Here is a 21,026-nt window from a genome sequence, read left to right as displayed (position 1 = left end):
CGCTCCATGTATGCTGAGCGCTAAGCAGGAGCAGACACTATCACTTTTAGACATTATATAATGTTTTTCGGCCAGGAGATAGAAGCAGGATTCTTTCTCACAGAGGCCAACACTCAACATAACAGCCATCAATATCGGAAGTACTAGGCAGCCGTACTCTATGTGAAAAATATAACCACAGTCTAAATCGTTTAAAGAAGAAACAAAAAAGTTTTTGACGGGAACAAGGCGGGACAAGTTTTTTAGACACCTTTCTTGATTTACTCGATATTTACAGGTATTATATATTCCTACCGATAAAACAAGCTAAATCAAGTAAAATTATGTATCTATTTGGAAACTATCATCAACGCCGTATACACCGCATCATCTGTGTAACAAACATAACTGGCGATCTTATACTTAATATTGTACATGATATTTCCGATTGGCTCGGTCACGGTTGAGAAAGTGTAACGTTCTACACTTGAGACAGCCCTAAGAAGGTCCGAGCTTCCCATCACCATATAATGTACTAAATCCTCTTATTTTGTCGCCGTGACAAAAGTTAAGGAAGCATCTGACATGTCTCTGGTTGTCAGCACGTCAATAACAAACTAAGACAGTTCTATATGCTCTCTATCACCTAATCGTATCTTAGCACCAAGGTCAACTTCAGAGTTGATAAAAATTCCTGATATTAGAGGTGTGCACCGAAAAGACTGCAAGAGAAAAAACCTTACAGAATCGATACAAGCCACACAGCGGGTTTTCAACACCATATACAACTGCTAAGCTTCTGTGATTGTCTCCCTTTGGGAATCCAATTACTGTCCTTCCGTCGTCACATTAGTGTGTTTTCACTTGCGATGTCGTCATAGAGAGCACCTAAGTGCTATTCTGATTGGCTGTTTACCATAGGCACCAGTTGATACTTAGACGACTGGCGGCAGCATAACCACTTTATCGTCAACGTGAGCGTTTTCATCTTAACAACCTATACTTTTCTCTATCATTGATTTCGGTACTGGAGTGTGGAAATTTTAAAAATGTTCCGCAATATGTATCCTTATGACTCATCGCATCCCTGTGTGTTGAACCGACAACTTAACCAGACCGTGTCTTATAGCAGTCAGGCTTGCCTTTAATTATTCATCCAATGTCAACCAAACGTAGCAGTCAGAAATAAGTCACTGTCCTTGTAGAAAAGGACTGCAATACCTAGACGAACTTAATGTTGTACACTTGCAACAGTTGAAAGACTTGATTGGTGAAACAAATCGTATGTATGAATTATTGATAAGGTGACATTGTAACAACATCGATTTGAGAAAGTGTGTAGTCAAGTATGATAAATAAATGTACATGATATCGCTGCTTTGGCCTTATATCATCGTTATCATAACAATATTAATAATTTGAATTGGAGACAGGTCGGGAGGGGTACAGATTGGGGAGGGGGAGACATGTCGGCGAGAAAGGTCGGGGAAGGAATAAAGGTCGGAGAGCGGGAGAAAGGTCGGAGAGGGGGGTCGGGGAAGGGAGAAAGGTCGAGGAGGGGGAGACAGGTCGTGGAGAAGGCATCTTCATATGTCAAGGCAAGATAATCCAAATAAACTCCTTACTCGCCTTGACAGAATTTTACGTTGCTTTACTACTGCTGCCATGTGGTAGCAAAAAAATTCACTACAGTCCCCAACTGGTTGATGATGGAAATTCGGACCAATCAGAGCGCTCGTTTCTTTCTTGAAGGTCGCTAATTTTAGCGTTACATGTACTTTCGCTTTCAGACAGCCATGCTGTTGATTTGTGCTGTCGATTCTCACCGCAGCCAATCAGCGCGCTGGTTTCCCAGGCACCGGAAACGCGGGTCAAGAGGCCAAGGGATCATCGACGTTTGTCGGTATCGCTTGGTAGGCGAAGGTGACCATGGGGAGAAAGGTCTGGGAGGGGTCTGGGAGGGGAGAAATGTCGGGGAGAGGGAGAAAGGTCGGGGCGGCGGAGACAGGTCGGGGAGAAAGTTTGGGGAGGGGGGGACATGTCGGGGAGAAAGGTCGGGGATGGGGAGACGTGTCGGGGAGAAAGTTCGGGTTGGGGGGTCGGGGAGGGGAAGTCAGATCGTGGAGGGGGTTGATAGGTCGAGAAGAAAGGTCTGGAAGGGGAAGACATGTCGAGGAGGAGACGGATCGGGGAAAATTATTGGCACTCTAATGTGTTGGTCCACTTTAATAGTCAAATATGTCTATATACATGTAGCAATTACAACTTTTAAACCGAGAATCATTGAAATATTTGAAATAATTTAGCTTATTATCTAGATATATAAGACGTTTCATGGACATAAGCTGATTAAGAAACAGAATGTAGTCTGGAGTATAATATCATCACCTCTTACATCACACCACGCTTGCTGTTGTGTCGTAAGGTTTAAATAATCGCCAGGTAAAGTTACGAAGCATTTCGTCAAATAAACCTGATCTTAAGTAATTCTGCTTCTAGACATCTTTGGTTTTCTAATCACTGGTGTCATACTCATACCGAATTCACTGTTCAATCCGAAAACAGTTTATATAGTTCAGGTTTTGCACTTGTCTACATGTCGGAGACAAACCAGTGTAAATGTAAGTATTCACAAATGTACAACTAGCTGAGAGGAGAGGTATTTTCTATAATATCCGGTTATAGTACTGACTACTGATTTTCTGTTTATAAAATTACAGTTGTTCAACACTGTTAATTCCATGCGAAAGAGAAATGCGACCCAAATGTTTACACGGGAGACAAGTAAAGTAGTCCCATATGTCGGGATCGTCTAAAACCTGGTGAAGCTATCAACAAAGCGTCGCCATGTTTACACGTGGGTGTTAGAACTTTCAAAACAAGAGGGTTCTTCTGTGTAAACATCAAGGTTTCATATCGAGGCTCGCACTAGGCCAGGCTACACAGCTAAGAACTCGAGCGTACGAATGGTGTAAAAGATATAAAGGTTACACAACGATTTCCTGTATGCTATTTCATATTGTTTTTTTTAAAGATAAACTTAAAATCACGACCCTTGTTGTTTATCTACGTGTATAAGATATAAAAGTTACACAACGATTTGTTGTATGCAATTTCATATTGTTTTTTAATAAGCTTAAAATCACGACCTTTGTTGTTTATCTACATTTCCTAGAAGCTGTATGCTACTTATACAAAATTGAATGAAAACCGTGGCGTGAAGTCTACCTTCTAGGTCTTTCTTTCCAAAATATCAAATGATTCAGGAATTTTAACTGATGAATAATGAAAATATATAAGGCAAAACTTCACTTTATTGACATTGTGAAAATGTGAGGTGGCCTTATGGTCAAAAAGTGACGAACGTAATAACTTAATTAGTGAAATTTTCATTTTACATTTGCTGCAAAATCTGTGATTATATTTTAGATTTACCAAAATCAGCAATTAGGTAAAGAGTGGAGATCTTACGGATCGTATTAACATTTGGAACATTACACGGCATGATATGATTTGATTTGAAGTTTGTCGTTAAAACTATGATCAGTTGAACAACTGGATCCTGTCATCTAACATGATAAATAAATGAACAACAGCCGTTGATGTAGCACATGATTACCCTATACCTGTGTGAACTGCTGACAGTTTCACCGGTAGAGCGTGAATATCCGTAAATAATTAACAACAAAATGTGTCGTCTACTTTTGTTACTAGGACTCATCTGCTTACTAGTCCATTACACTATTGTATCACATCTTATAATCGGATGTCTCTTCAGTTACTCGCCCCTAACACTACTCTTTGTCACACCCAATCATCTACCATCAATGTATCACACCTTATAATCGAACGTCTCTTCTAGATCGGTTACTCTCCCTTGACACCACTGTATCACACCGAATGATGCATGATCGAAGACTCTTCGGTTACTCGCGTCTAACACTACTGTGCCAAACTGAGACTGACCAATAATCTCTAAATTTTCTTGATATTTTTGTCACTGCGACATACCTTAGTTTCAAATTAGGGGATGTTAGAAATCTGCTGAGCAAATCTTATCAATGACTAAGGATTTTATGGCCAGATTGTATAAACCGTCCCCAGTTATCAGAGCTCCCTTCGGTCACACGCTCCTAATACTACTTACCATACCCAATAATCAGAAATCCTGTAATTATGTTTTGACATTGAACACTAAAACATCATACAGAATAAGGAGAGAGAAAAAATAGCCAAGCCATCTTGGATTTTACATCATCAGTAGTCCACATCAATGGTAAAAAACACTTATGAAACCGGGTAACGCGGTATTGACGTTGAAACTTTGGAAGCCATGTTAATTAGGTTTCGTAAAGAACCACTTCACGATGTCTTTGTAATTATATATGGTACACCTGTATGTTATAACTTAGTGAAGTACTTACCTGTATGTGATGAAGACAGATCCCGTCCGTCAGCATTGCTCAGAGTTCACGATTGATTGGTCTTACTGTGTTGTAGGATAGCATGGTAGCACGTACTGTCTATTAATAGTATTGTTTCTCCGGAGAGGAAGATTTACATGTTCTACTGTGTACTCCGTATTGTCGTTATCATCGACCAATTAAATAGTACTGTAAAGCCCGTATCCTCATCACGTGCTCACGGACGATTTCCACGCGTAAACCGTCACGATACATTAAGGATCACGCTATTCAATCCTACTAACATACAACGAGTGATACGTCAAAATACAACGTAAGGATAACGGTGTGCCAACTCAAACAGGTGCCATAGAGTACAGAGACATATAGACACAACACAAAAACATCACTGACATAAGATACAGTTGACATCTTCCGTGAGCTATAAATACTGTCAGATAAACTTTTGTTTTATCTGTAAATATAGGCGGGTACGTTTCACATCTTACGGGAATACTTTTAACTCACCCCTGAACTGGGTAAATCCATGTCGTAAGTAGTGAAAGTCAATCCGATTTCTTTCACATGAGACACGCAAATTATTTAAATGTTTTAAAACAATCGTAAAATGATCAGTATTGTGGTTTTGAGGTAGTAAAATGGTGTTGTTTATATACGATTGATGACTTCCCGAGAGCACAAGCAGTTCAAATGTCTCATCTTTTACAAAGTTTCGGCCTCTTGGAGAACGACTGTTTTATAATGTAAAGTTGTTTTATAGCCCAATCACAATCAATGAAACGACACCACGTTCATTATTTCGAGAGTCTGTATCACCGTTTTCAGACCTCATGAAAAAAATGTATCTTTTGATTAAATGCATCTGTTCATGCTTTCCATTGTTATATGACTGATCATCTGAAGGTACCACGACATACTGTGTATAGGTCACGCTCACTTGACCCCGAATCTTATGAGACTCATTTAAAGCCACATTATAGGCGATTTCAGAAAAGATGGCGATGTCGACGTCACACAAAGGTATATCCGGGCGCTCAAAGGTACAACTCCGTATACACTGTATCTGTACACATTAACATGGTGGGAACACAGCCGCTTCGATGTTTGTTTACATCTTATTGTAATAAATAGTACGGCAATCCGACAATTGTTGCTTTATCTTAATTTCAAAAGGTGTAAATAAAAATATGTAACAATAATATATAGATATAAATATATGGTATTCATATATTTTACGATGCTTTTACTCCATTTTCGACCGCCACGAGAAAAAAACACGGTCGCCATTATGTATAAACTATGACAGAATATTGCAAATATCAGCTTGAAATTACAAATTAAATTCCAATTTACGCTAATATCGTACTTTAATTTTAATAAGCGATTACGTAGTCTTACTTTGTAAAACACCTTAAGATGTGTAATTATCACCAAATTAAAGTTTGTTTTCGTAGATCACCCCAAGCGCACGGCAGCCATTACGTACAGTACTGCCGAGATCTCGAATTTCGTCCTTTTTCAGAGTCACAAAATTACGTATTCTGGATAAATTTTTTTCGTCAGAAATTTTGGATTTTAGTTTTTGGCATACAAATGAGTCAGTTTATAGTTACTTTTTATCATATTTTTAAACAAAACTTTTAGTATTTTAGGATTTTTAAGCCGTGCGCAATGTGTCCTGGTCGGCATTTACAGTATTACGATCTGTATTCATAAATCTAAATGAAGTCTATCTAACATGTATTCAAATTATTTTAAAGTAATATCACTTCAATTTAAGACTTCACTTAGTAACTCATGGAATAAAAGCGCATGAAATTAAAAAATTAAAAAATGAACTCTACAGCATTAAAACTGAACGATTTCACCGTTTTATTTTTCGAGATATCGGCAGCCTTACGTTACGTAACCATGTACATTGCGTAGATCTGCATACATTGTATAAGTGTAACACAGTGGTTTATAGCATTCCTTTAAAGCAAGATATACATGGAAAAGAACGAAATATATATCTTGTACAAGTACTTATTGAGATACGTGTTGGTAGTTACGTATTTATAGTATTAAATTCCCAACTATAAGATGTGGCATGAGGTGATCTACAAATGTACCAGCGAAGCCATGCATGAGCGGCCGTGGTCTGGCAAGATGGTTTATACATTTCGTTATATTTAACAGTGTTGTGAACAGCTTTTTCATGCATAACTGAAAGTTACTCAATATAATCAATTATCTATTCATAACTTTTTCACAACGTGGATTTCTACCCGTGAAGAAAAAAAACGGGTACTGTGACGACCCGACCGCTTGGCAAGCTGGCTTCAACACGAAATCTACACAAATATATTTAGTAATAAACAATTGTAAATGCAAAAATATAAATGTCTGTAACCTCTGAAACAATAAGAAACAATTTTAAAATCGGAATTTGCAAGTATGAATGTGTATACTTTTGTCAAAGTATCGATTGTGTAGCAGGGATGTACGAATATCTGTTGTTTTTATTAGTCGCCATACTGTGTTTGTACCTTTGAGGACCCGGATGTAAACTTTCTGTGACGTCACGCCATCTTTTCTGAAATCTCCTATACGAAACTATCAACAAAATGTCAAGTTAGATTCGACCCCGATATTGATAGTATTTCTGTTTGTGGTGGTTAACAGTGCCCATAACTGTGTTCATCTTCAATCTTCTTTGAAGGTGTCATGCCCCGTATTTTGTAGAAACTCTGTTTACCCCCTTGGTTCTTCACGGGTGTATGGTGTATAGAGCCCGTTTATTAAAAATAGATTGTTGGTAAAAAAACAATCGTGCCAGGTCCCTGTGACAATAACAAATGACAGATATATCTTATATTTACATTTCGACATTTATAACGATACCTTTGATTCCAATGAGATATTTTTTACGTAACAAACATAGAAATGATTGAATATTCGCGGGAAACTGTGTTAACTTCGGAGCATAGCAAAAGGAGTTCTACAATGACGTCGTCTTTATTTTTAACCGATATCTAAAAATATTTCCAAAATAAACTTTCAAATTATATTCAATAGATTTGGATCTGTTGGAATGAGTTTATTTGCAAAATTTGCCGAATCTGTATTCGCACGCGTCAAAGTGACGTTCACAAAGAAATGAACCTCATATTGGTAACGTTATATAGAGAACACCCACCGAAAAAATGAATATGAATTAAATAGAATTGCGTTTTCGTGTTTCTCATTACATTTCCAAATGTATTAAATACGACTTTCGTTTTTTACTTCAGGGTAAAAGAATGAACATGAAACACGAAACTTAGTATATCTTACAGCCAAATTGGAGTAAATAACCTTCAATTTGCTATTGTCTGCAAGTAAAGGGTTACAGAATAAACAGAGAATACACGGTAAGGATTTTGCAATACAGAGTTTATATTGGTACGAGATTTAGGAAAGGCGAGATGACAAGGCTTTGTAAGATATTCTCTATTAATGAACATGTTCTACAATATAATAAATGTGAAAAGTGATATAACATCAGTCTTCTGCAGTTTTAATGGAATCGATCGATTGAATACAAACGTACATCAAAACCATAACAAATAAACGGCTGTTGATATCCGGTAAGGTTCAACGTTCTTCATACACTCACTGAAACAATACACGTTTTATTGGTAGTGTCTATCACCTTTATATTACGTGTGAGAAAAAAATCTATACATAATAAGCTAATGCGTCGTATGTGCTTAGAATTAACGATGAATGGCCCATTGATTATAAATATATAAAATTACATTTATCTGCCATTCTTTAAAAGATTTCCCACTAAGGCGCCTGGTATCTGTTGTCGTCACCAAGGATACCGTTCGTCTATTGTCCCACAGGACGTAGTGGTGTGAAATAATACCGTGCTGACGATATAGTCCGGCGCCTGATATGTACAGTTCCTGTCATCTAAACACCGCCTAATTGCTTTGGAATTCGCTATTGACGTTCCTTTGTACAGCCATAGCTCTGATTGGGACTAAATTAAGCCCAAACCGGAAGCTGAACATCTTGGTGATCGAGGTTATGCTACCGGAAGTGGTGTGGATACTGAATCAAAATCATGCCACTGTTGTCAATGCTTACCTTTATAATGGACAGTTAATGCACTCAGAATTTCTTATTACATGCTAATGACTTAATTAGGTCAAAGGTTGATCATCTTAAATCAGCAGACGGAAATGAGATGCTTTATAACGCCAAAATGAGGATCCGTTCCTACTGTTAAAAAGCGTACAAATCCAATCGTTTATAGTTCAGAGTTCAACGTCGATGTTACAGAGTGTATAGGTCTATATTCAATGTACAGTACATAGTGTGTAGGTCTACCTTCTGTGTACGATACAGAGAGTGAAGGTCTAATTCTATGTATTGTACAGAGTGTATAGGTCTACATTCAATGTACCGTACAGAGTGTGTAGGTTTACATTCTGTGTACGGCACAGAGTGTGTAGGTCTACATTCTGTGTACGGTACAGACTGTGTAGGCCTACATTCTGTGTACGGTACAGAGTGTGTAGGTCAACAAATGCGTGCAGTACAGAGTGTATAGGTCGATATTATGTGTACGGTACAGAGTGTGTAGGTTTACATTTTCTATACGGTACAGAGTGTGTAGGTTTACATTCTGTGTACAGTACAGAATGTGTAGGTATACATTCCGTGTACGTTACAAAGTGGTTATGTCTACATTCTGTGTACGGCACAGAGTGTGTAGGTTTACATTCTGTGTACGGTACAGACTGTGTAGGCCTACATTCTGTGTACGGTACAGAGTGTGTAGGTCTACATTCTGTGTACGGTACAGACTGTGTAGGCCTACATTCTGTGTACGGTACAGAGTGTGTAGGTCAACAAATGCGTGCAGTACAGAGTGTATAGGTCGATATTATGTGTACGGTACAGTGTGTGTAGGTTTACATTCTCTATACTGTACAGAGTGTGTAGGTTTACATTCTGTGTACGGTACAGAGTGTATAGGTTTACATTCTATGTATAGTACAGAATGTGTAGGTCTACATTCTCTATACGGTACAGAGTGTGTAGGTTTACATTCTGTGTACGGTACAGAGTGTGTAGGTCTACATTCTCTATACGGTACAGAGTGTGTAATTATACATTCTATGTACAGTACAGAGTGTGTGGATCTACATTCTGTTTACGGTACAGAGTGTGTGGGTCTACATTCTGTGTACGGTACAGAGTGTGTAATTATACATTCTATGTACAGTACAGAGTGTGTGGGTCTACATTCTATGTACAGTACAGAGTGTGAAATTCTACATTCTGTGTACGATACACAGTGTGTAGGTCTATGTTATGTGTACGGTACAGATTGTGTAGATCTAAATTCTGTGAACGGTACAAATTGTGAAGGTCTACATTCTGTGTACGGTACAGAGTGTGTAAGTCTACATTTTGTGTACGGTACAAAGTGTGTATAGGTCTACCTTCTGTATACGATACAAAGTGTTTATTGTTCTACATTCTGTGTACAGCACCGAGTGTGTAGGTCAACAAATGCGTACGGTACAGAGTGTATAGGTCTACATTCTGTGTACGGTACAGAGTGTGTAATTATACATTATATGTACAGTACAGAGTGTATGGATCTACATTCTGTGTATTGTACAGAGTGTGAAGGTCAACATTCTATGCACAGTACAGAGTGTGTATAGGTCTACATTCTGTGTACGGTAAACAGTGTGTAGGTCTATTTTATGTGTACGGTACAGAGTGTAAAGGTCTACATTCTGTGTACGGTACAGAATGTGTAGGTCTACATCCTTCGTACACTACAGAGTGTATAGGTCTACATACTGTGTACGGTACAGAATGTGTAGGTCTACATCCTTCGTACACTACAGAGTGTAAAGGTCTACATTCTGTGTACGGTACAGAATGTGTAGGTCTACATCCTTCGTACACTACAGAGTGTATAGGTCTACATACTGTGAACGGTATAAATTATGAAGTTCTACATTCTGTGTACGGTACAGAGTGTGTAAGTCTACATTCTGTGTACGGTACAAAGTGTGTATAGGTCTACATTCTGTGTACGGTAGACTGTGTAAGTCTACATTCTATGTACAGTACATAGTGTATAGGTCAACAAATGCGTACGGTACAGAGTGTGTAGGTCTACATTCTCTAAACGGTACAGAGTGTGTAATTATACATTATATGTACAGTACGGAGTGTGTGGGTCTACATTCTGTGTATTGTACGGAGTGTGTAGGTCTACATTCTATGCACAGTGCAGGGTGTGTAGGTCTACATTCTGTGTAGGGTACACAGTGTGTAGGTTTACATTCTGTGTGCGATACAGAGTGTATAGGTCTACATTTTGTGTACGGTACAGAGTATGTACATGTAGTTCTACATTCTGTGTACGGTACAGAGTGTGTAGGTTTATGTTCTGTGTACAGTACAGAATGTGTAAGTCTATATTCTGTGTACGGTATATAGTGTGAAGGTCTATATTTTGTGTACGGTACAGAGTGTGTAGGTCTACATTCTGAGTACAGAACAGAGTGTGTAGGTCTACATTCTTTGTACACTACAGAGTGTATAGGTCTACATTCTGTCTACGGTACAGAGTGTGAAGGTCTACATCCTGTGTACGGTACAGAGTGTGTAGGTCTATGTTCTGTGTACAGTACAGAATGTGTAAGTCTATATTCTGTGTACGGTATATAGTGTGAAGGTCTATATTCTGTGTACGGTACAGAGTGTGTAGGTCTATATTCTGTGTACGGTACAGAGTGTGGAAGTCTACATTCTGTGTACGGTACAGAGTGTGTAGGTCTACATTCTGTGTACGGTAGAGAGTGTGTAGGTCTACGTTCTCTATACGGTACAGAGTGTGTAGGTCTACGTTCTCTATACGGTACAGAGTGTGTGGGTCTACATTCTGTGTATTGTACGGAGTGTAGGTCTACATTCTATGTACAGAACAGATTGTGTAGGTCTACATTCTGTGTACAGTATAGACTGTGTAGGTCTACATTCTATGTACAGAACAGATTGTGTAGGTCTACATTCTGTGTACAGTATAGACTGTGTAGGTCTACATTTTGTGTACGGTTCAGAGTGTGTAGGTCTATGTTTTGTGTACTGTACAGAGTGTGTAAGTCTATATTCTGTGTCCGTTATATAGTGTGAGAAGGTTTATATTCTGTGTACGGTACAGAGTGTGTATGTCTATATTCTGTGAACGGTACAGAGTGTGAAGGTCTACATTCTGTGTACGGTACACAGTGTGTAGGTCTATATTCTGTGAACGGTACAACGTGTGTAAGTCTACATTCTGTGTATGGTACAAAGTACAGAGTGTGTATAGGTCTATATTCTATGCATGGTACAAAGTGTGTAAGTCTACATCATATGTACAGTACTGAGTGTGTAGGTCTACATTCTGTGTACAGTATAAAGTGCGTAGGTCTACATTATGTGTACGGTACAGAGTGTGTAGGTCTACATTCTGTGTACGGTACAGAGTGTGTATGTCAACAATCTGTGTATGTTACAGAGTGTGTAGGTCTACATTCGGTGTACGGTACAGACCGTGTAGGTCTACGTTCTGTGAACAGTACAAAGTGTGTAGGTCTACATTATGTGTACGGTACAAAGTGTGTAAGTCTACATCCTATGTACAGTACTGAGTGTGTAGGTCTACATTCTGTGTACAGTATAAAGTGCGTAGGTCTACATTATGTGTACGGTACAAAGTGTGTAGGTCTTCATTCTGTGTACAGTTCTGAGTGTGTAGGTCTACATTCCGTGTACAGTACAAAATACAGAGTGTGCAGGTCTACATTCTGTGTACGATATATAGTGTGAAGGTCTATATTCTGTGTACGGTACAGAGTGTGTAGGTCTACATTCTATGTATAGTACAGAGTGTGTATAGGTCTACATTCTGTGTACGGTACAGAGAAGTTAGGTCGACATTCTGTGTACGGTACAGAGTGTGTAGGTCTACATTCTGTGTACGGTACAGAGTGTGTAGGTCTACATTCTGTGTACGGTACAGAGTGTGTAGGTCTACATTCTGTGTACGGTACAGAGTGTGTAGATCTACATTCTGTGAACGGTACAGACCGTGTAGATCTAAATTCTATGTACAGTAGAGAGTGTGTAGGTCTACATTCTGTGTACAGAACACAATGTGTAGGTCTACATTCTGTGTACAGTATAGACTGTGTAGGTCTACATTTGTGTACGGTACAGAGTGTGTAGGTCTACATTCTGTGTACGGTACAGAGTGTGTAGGTCTACATTCTGTGTACGGTACAGAGTGTGTAGGTCTACATTCTGTGTACGGTACAGAGTGTGTAAGTCTACATTCTATGTATAGTACAGAGTGTGTAGGTCTACATTCTGTGTACGGTACACAGTGTGTAGGTCTACATTCTGTGTACGGTACAGACCGTGTAGGTCTAAATTCTATGTACAGTACAGAGTGTGTAGGTCTACATTCTGTGTACGGTACAGAGTGTGTAGGTCTACATTCTGTGTACGGTACAGAGTGTGTAGGTCTACATTCTGTGTACGGTACAGAGTGTGTAGGTCTACATTCTGTGTACAGTACAGAGTGTGTAGGTCTACATTCTGTGTACAGTACAGAGTGTGTAGGTCTACATTCTGTGTACGGTACAGAGTGTGTAGGTCTACATTCTGTGTACGGTACAGAGTGTGTAGGTCTACATTCTGTGTACGGTACAGAGTGTGTAGGTCTACATTCTGTGTACGGTACAGAGTGTGTAGGTCTACATTCTGTGTACGGTACAGACTGTGTAGGTCTACATTCTGTGTACGGTACAGAGTGTGTAGGTCTACATTCTGTGTACGATACAGAGTGTGTAGGTCTACATTCTGTGTACAGTACAAAGTGTGTAGGTCTACATTCTGTGTACAGTATAGACTGTGTAGGTCTACATTTGTGTACGGTACAGAGTGTTTAGGTCTACATTCTGTGTACGGTACAGAGTGTGAAGGTCTACATTCTGTGTACGATACAGAGTGTGAAGGTCTATATTCTGTGTACGGTACAGAGTGTGTAGGTCTACATTCTGTTTACAGTACACAGTGTGTAGGCCTACATTCTGTGTACGGTACAAAGTGTGTATGTCTATATTCTGTGTACGGTATATAGTGTGAAGGTCTACATTCTGTGAACGGTACAGAGTGTGTAGGTCTACATTCTGTGTACAGTATAGACTGTGTAGGTCTACATTTGTGTACGGTACGGAGTGTGAAGGTCTACATTCTTTGTACGATACAGAGTGTGTAGGTCTACATTCTGTGTACGGTACAGAGTGTGTAGGTCAACAATCTGTGTATGTTACAGAGTGTGTAGGTCTACATTCTGTGTACGGTACAGACCGTGTAGGTCTACGTTCTGTGTACAGTACAAAGTGTGTAGGTCTACGTTATGTGTACGGTACATAGTGTGTAAGTCTACATCCTATGTACAGTACTGAGTGTGTAGGTCTACATTCTGTGTACAGTATAAAGTGCGTAGGTCTACATTATGTGTACGGTACAAAGTGTGTAGGTCTACATTCTGTGTACTGTACTGAGTGTGTAGGTTTACATTCCGTGTACAGTACAAAGTACAGAGTGTGCAGGTCTACATTCTGTGTACGATATATAGTGTGAAGGTCTATATTCTGTGTACGGTACAGAGTGTGTAGGTCTACGTTCTGTGAACAGTACAAAGTGTGTAGGTCTACATTCTATGTATAGTACAGAGTGTGTATAGGTCTACATTCTGCGTACGGTACAGAGTAGTTAGGTCGACATTCTGTGTACGGTTCAGAGTGTGTAGGTCTACATTCTGTGTACGGTACAGAGTGTGTAGGTCTACATTCTGTGTACGGTACAGACCGTGTAGGTCTAAATTCTATGTACAGTACAGAGTGTGTAGGTCAATATTCTGTCTACAGTACACAGTGTGTAGGTCTACATTCTGTGTACAGTATAGACTGTGTAGGTCTACATTTGTGTACGGTACAGAGTGTTTAGGTCTACATTCTGTGTACGGTACAGAGTGTGTAGGTCTACATTCTGTGTGCGGTACAGAGTGTGTAGGTCTACATTCTGTGTACGATACAGAGTGTGTAGGTCTACATTCTGTTTACGGTACAGAGTGTGTAGGTCTACATTCTGTGTACGGTACAGAGTGTGTAAGTCTACTTTCTATGTATAGTACAGAGTGTGTAGGTCTACATTCTGTGTACGGTACACAGTGTGTAGGTCTACATTCTGTGTACGGTACAGACCGTGTAGGTCTAAATTCTATGTACAGTACAGAGTGTGTAGGTCTACATTCTGTGTACAGTATAGACTGTGTAGGTCTACATTTGTGTACGGTACAGAGTGTGTAGGTCTACATTCTGTGTACGGTACAGAGTGTGTAGGTCTACATTCTGTTTACAGTACACAGTGTGTAGGCCTACATTCTGTGTACGGTACAGAGTGTGTAGGTCTACATTCTGCGTACGGTAATGAGTGTGTAGATCTACATTCTCTGTACTCTTCAGAGTGTGTAGGTCATACATTGTAAAATCAGTCTCCCTGTGCAGTGCTATCGTTACGGCTATTGAGTTCGCAACAGCTAGCCCAAACCGCCGTCAAATTGAGGATCATTGTTTGTTCAATGCAGAACACCACTCTCCCACCAAACCCGTGTAAATGAGAGTATGTTCCAGGTATTGGGGCGTTGTACCGGGTGTGTATGAATGCCCGACTTGGACATGGAAGTTTATAACCAAATGGCCCGAGTTGTCTCCCCTTGGTTGTGTGAAGGGAAATCGCATTAATTGAACCGTTGTGGAACACACAGACAGACATAATGAGTTCGCCGTCCTCGAGAATCGCAGTCTCTACGGACATGAATTGCTTCGGTTGGCTAGATGAGGATATGCATTGTCCATGCTGAATTATTTGACCATCGCTGTAGATGCTTTTTATCCCAGCAAGGTGTGGTAACTTCATAACCTCCACGAAATGAAATTCAATTGACGTCACCGCAACATCGGGTTCAATCTCCGACCTCAAAAAAAATAGATTTTAGCATTATTTCGCACTTTAACATGAAGATAGATTTAGTAATTTTTGCTTTCCAAGACAAGTATTGTGTAAAATTGGGAGTTTCAGCGGGTTCCGCTTGGAGGACCGGCTTCAACATACGACCAGGAAGATATTGATATCTTTAGCATCTTTTATTGTCGGATTTCTGGTTCTAATCAGTCCCTATAAAATATACAAATAACACTAATTAACACACAATCGAACGCACTCCAAGTGAGTACACTCACACTTACAAAACTCTCATTTAGATTCGGAGAATTCAAATATTATTGAACAATTTCAATCAATTATAGCAACGACGACAAAGATAATCGTCCTGTCTATCAAGAATCCCAAATAGAAGTGAAGAAAAGAAATGAAGTAAGGCGGGAAAGGAAAGAAAGAGTTAACGCGCATGTCGAGGTCAAGTGGTCAATGTCCGTAACATGTACATATATACTATATGCATAGTATGTCCAGTATGCCTAATCGGGGCCTACTATCCACTATTCTACATACAAACTTACACGCGACGAAACCGAAAGTAGACGCGGACTTACGGAAAGAAATACAAAACACTGACAAATTCAATTAACATAATAAATTAATAACATATTAAATAATAAATAAACATTCTCATTTACCAGGGTGCCACATTTGAATACTTTGAATATATTGAAATATCTGCTCTATTATGTTTATTTCTGGACTACTAACCGTCACTACCAACTGAAGACGTGCCTGGTTTAAGAAGTGGATGAAAGCCATGGTGCCCGAGTTAAACCATCACCGAACAGTTGGAATCTGACAAATGCCCCAGAGTTGGAGGATAAATGGTAATGTGTTTTACTTTTTAACGCTGCTTCATATAATACTGAACTTGTCTTTAATTCCAAGAATAACCGAGCTATCTGATCAATATATTTTAAACAGACAATAAAGCTTGAACAGTAATGTCTGCTAAATCTGTACAATATCATAATGAATAAAACATAGAATGACACTATAGACTTACCCGTCGTTGAAAGCAGATTTCAGGGGAAGACTGTCCATTATCTTGGGGTGTTTCATCGGTTCAGAAGTTGATAAACTCCAGTTTGGATCTGGTACTAACTTCCAGATCGCCGGTATATCGCTGTGAACTTCACCGTTCCGGAACAACTGGGCAGACTTTAGCAGGTGCTCGACAAGAGCGTTGTCAAGTAGATAGCGCTGTGATACAAACATCTGCGTCCATCTTGAGTTCGGAAGCAACGGAAGATTGACTAACTTCAAATAATCAGCAAATTCGTCTTGCAGCTCGGGGGACTTGTCCAACGATGTGATCAGAAATTTCATAAAATACTCTTCGCGTCTCTGTGGAGTTATAGGTAGGCCATTCCGTTTTATCATGACTGTTCTGTCTGTGAAGAAAGCCATCGACGACTCCATTCGATTGTTACACACTTCCGGATTAGAGAAAATCATGTCCTGGCTTTGTTCTAAGAATTCGATAGTTTTGTTATATAGACAGGGGATATCTTGTTGTCTAGCAAAATCTAGCACTTCAAAACAATTACCAAGGTACACCAAAGTACTTGCGAAATTGCAGCATATCAGGACCAGTGACGTCATTTCGAAATAATGACCCGCAAATATCAATTTGAATACATTGTCTTTATTTAAAGTTATCGTGCCTGTGTAAGCATATTGAACAATATCAGCAAATATTTCCTCCCGGATGTTACGTATCCGAATGACTCTTTTGTCCATTCGGTTACCCTCTTGTCTGCCCTTCCGTCTCTTCACTTGTTTCAATAAGCGATCGAAGAAATCGGACACAGCAGCAATAACAAGACTATGACAGAAAAAGGCTTGTGAATCCACCATAAACTTGACATCACAGAACAAACCTTTCTTCCACATCTCATACATTTCCGGCAACATCATATTGCCATAGTCGTTTGCCTTGCAGACAATCGAGTTGGGAACGTCGCAGTCTTTGGCTCGATTGTCACTCTGGTCTGCGGATCCCTGCTTGGGTTGTTTGGCATTCGCTTTCTTTATATGTGACGTCATTATCACAATGTCAACGACTACAAATGAACAAAATCAAGGCAATAACGTTAGTCAATGAAATGACACTGGTAAAAATAAATAAGAACGGGAAATCTGTGACATATCCTTTAAAATAGTATGACCATTGATGAATGCGGTCGACACTGGAAAGTGTAGAGCCATATAGGAAAGGGCGGACACAAGAGCATAGGATGGGATTTTACTTCCAAGAGTAAGCACGGTCCGCTACCGAAACTATCATAGATGGAAATTAAGACCTCATAAGGAACCAATATCTAAGACAAAATACATGTAATCAAATTAATGTTCTTCAAGTTAGAACGAATTTTAAAGTCTCATGGCATATCAAACTATTGAACCCGATTAATAAATTTCATTTTACATAGCCACTCATGTAAAATCTTTTATTTATCAACTGTTCATCGTATAATGATAAAAGGCATCTCTATTTTCTCAATGACCAGGAACCCTTTATTGTTCAAACTCTTTTCAATGGTTCCATTGATAATGTTGATCAAATTCATCCACCAGGTCGTTAACATTTAACATATAAATCCTACATTTGTTTGTATTCAGTATTTTTAGTATTTAGTTTTCTACGTTAACCATAATAAAATCCATGTGTTGTATTGTACAATTGTACCACTGTATTGTACGTATGTATATACTGATCTAGAAGGACATGGCTTTTATAAGCTTGACCTGTTGTACAACACACAATAAATATTCTGAAATAAAATAATCAAATACACATACCTGACTGACTCCGAACGGTTTATGTTGATAAATTCTTCCTTATGACGACAAACTGCCTTGTGCTGACACATCCGTTTATATAGCGATTATGATAGTACAAGTGCATGTCAGGAACAAACACTACAACTAGTCTTAAAGTTGTATTGCTGCTAATTTCGCTGTAACGATATGTAACTTAAACATTTGATATTTAAACATTGACATGTAACTTGATGATTCAGCTCCCCAAAAGCATATGTCGGCCTATAAGAGAGCCGAAATCTAGGAATCATATATTCCTGGTTTTGAATAAAGCGCCTTCAATCACCGCCATGTTCAGTGACTTCGGGTTTTGTCGGATTCCTAATCGTATCACGTGACTGACGTTCGACACGACCTGCACGTGGTGAGCCAGGTAACTAGCGTAAGCACACATGTGTTTGTTTACGTTTTCCTTCTGGCCTATATGAGCAAATCATGCTAGTATATGTCCAATTTACACATTACCGTAAAATGTTGTGTGTATCAAATATTGTAATGTGCGAGCATTATTTTCTTTGTAGATAGAGTCTGATGAGGTCGACCACATATTTTGTTTATGAAAGATTGTTGATATTTTCTCTTGGTTTCACAACTCTCGTTTTACTTCGAGATTGTCGCGACGATGTTCGGAAGAGTTCGGAATGATTCGGCATCTTTCGAGCCTATTTTTCACGTGTACACGTTAAAAAGATTTTTTACTTTTATAATTAAAGATACTTCCAGTGCTGCAACTTTATAAAAAGTGGTAAAATTAGAAAGTTTGAACCTCAGACAGACGGAGAAAAATATGTATAACACTTAAACAATTTTCACTATGACAAAAAGAGCGAAAGTTATAGACCATACAACTTTAACTATGATCACGTCGTCAATCGGGAACGTTCAGCACTAATATATCCGTAAACGAGAAGCACTGACGGTTCCCGATTGCCACGCTTGGTGTTCCCAAGATAAATCCAAGAATTATATGTTCCCAGGATAAATCCAAGAAATATATGTTCCCAAGATAAATCCAAGAATTATATGTTCCCAAGATAATTCCAAGAATTATATGTTCCCAAGATAATTCCAAGAATTATATGTTCCCAAGATAACTCCAAGAATTATATGTTCCCAGGATAAATCCAAGAATTATATGTTCCAAAGATAAAACGATGTATTTTCCAAGAGAAATCACAGTATTGTGTTCCCAAGAGCAATTGTGTTCCAGAATCTAATCTTCGAATTATGTGTTAACAACATAATTTCTATAGCTTTGTGTTTCTACAGAGTTGTGTATTTGGACGATAAATCCTAGAAATATCTATCCGGGAAAGTGTCTTTGATGTTGTGTTCCTAGCGTAAACCTTGAAAGTATATACTCGAGGAAAACCTCTGGAATATCTTGTTCTTGAAAATATTTCTGTCTGAGTAAAATTATTATATTATTATCATATTATAATTTTGCGTTTCCATTGCAAGAATAAAGGGTAAATATGTGTTCCATATATAAGAATGCTCCAAATTTGTGTTCCCGAGATGGTCCCACCATGAAATATATCAAGAGAAATCCTAGGATGATTTGTTCCAAGTATACTACTAAATGATGATGGTAAATATAAAAAAAAACCTAACAAAAGCATTGCGTACATTATATACAGTGTGTTTTCCCACTGACCTTGATTTTATATAAACACGGAAATATAACATCCGCTTTTCTCTCTATTTAACCACAATTTCCTGGTTTAAAGTGTTCTGTCATGACGTACTTTAATATAAATGAAATTTTATAGAAAAAAAAAATACAGATTGAATATTATCATTCATTTCGAAACTTTGATCAAAAAATGATGTGCAGTGACATGAAAATATTCCCGAGATGTTTGGCATGAGATGAAAATACAGTATTTTTAATTAGATACATTGTAGCCGGGAGGATTTAGATCCCAGATTAAGTCGCCTTACAATGGCGCAGCAGGCACAATTTTAACATCCTATTAACAGTATAAGTATTGCTTGAAATTATCGGATAAATAAGCTTAAATATAAAACAAAATTAAATACTTTAATCACGAAAAAGAAAAGGAGAAGATACGGCTCATTCTATATGACCTACATGTAGTTCATATCTGACACCTAGGCAATAGGAATCTAGGATGTTGTTACCTTAACCCGGGCATGCCAAGATCAACATCAAGTGCTAAACATCAATGTCAACTTTACAAACCACGGTAAAATGACAATTTTATGCTAAAATAGAACAAATGCTTAAAATACATGATTTTGTCAAAGTATATTATCCTGTGAAAGTAAAATTGCTGAGTGAATTTTCGACCCAAATTTTGGTCCTAATCTTGCTGCAAAGTTTGCTGAATATTGTGTCATTATACATAATGAGAAAATACTCAGTAAAATTTGCTGGAAGAAAAGAACCAATAGCCAAGTCGCAAAATTTTTACTGTGACAAAGCAATCATAATGTCTACTCTAATACTGAATTGATTAGGACTAATCTAAACATCACTTTGACCTTTGATGCCGGAAATGTTATGAACATCACACAATATAAAGCTGACACTAAGATATCTTTATGCTTAACATTTTGCTTAACTGCAGAAGCTTGTTAGGCTCACATAGGAAAATGCTTTTCAGGATAACGAAATTATTTTATTTGGCGGCCACCATATTATTATCTGGCGGCCGC

General features: G+C 38.5%; 2 protein-coding genes across 2 annotated transcripts in view; both read right to left on the bottom strand.

Annotated features, from left to right (window-relative positions):
* Nucleotides 1–4,627, bottom strand: part of LOC138325946 (uncharacterized) — a 30,338-nt gene extending 25,711 nt beyond the window's left edge. Inside the window, exon 1 of the mRNA XM_069271962.1 lies at nucleotides 4,404–4,627. The gene's annotated coding sequence lies outside the window, so the exon portion shown is untranslated. The remainder of the gene's footprint in view (nucleotides 1–4,403) is intronic.
* Nucleotides 4,628–13,251: 8,624 nt separating this feature from the next.
* On the bottom strand, nucleotides 13,252–19,925 carry LOC138325945 (kelch-like protein 8). Its single transcript, XM_069271961.1, has 3 exons — nucleotides 18,324–19,925; nucleotides 16,525–17,584; nucleotides 13,252–15,492 (listed from the first exon to the last, which is right to left on the bottom strand). The coding sequence occupies exons 2-3, from the start codon at nucleotides 17,565–17,567 to the stop codon at nucleotides 15,006–15,008; spliced, it is 1,530 nt and encodes a 509-aa protein (XP_069128062.1). The 5' UTR covers nucleotides 17,568–17,584; nucleotides 18,324–19,925; the 3' UTR covers nucleotides 13,252–15,005.
* Nucleotides 19,926–21,026: the final 1,101 nt, after the last annotated feature.

This window comes from Argopecten irradians, chromosome 6, assembly GCF_041381155.1.
Source record: "Argopecten irradians isolate NY chromosome 6, Ai_NY, whole genome shotgun sequence".
Taxonomy (NCBI): domain Eukaryota; kingdom Metazoa; phylum Mollusca; class Bivalvia; order Pectinida; family Pectinidae; genus Argopecten; species Argopecten irradians.
The sequence above is the reverse complement of the archived record's forward strand: the minus strand, read 5'-3'. Positions and strand labels throughout refer to the sequence as shown.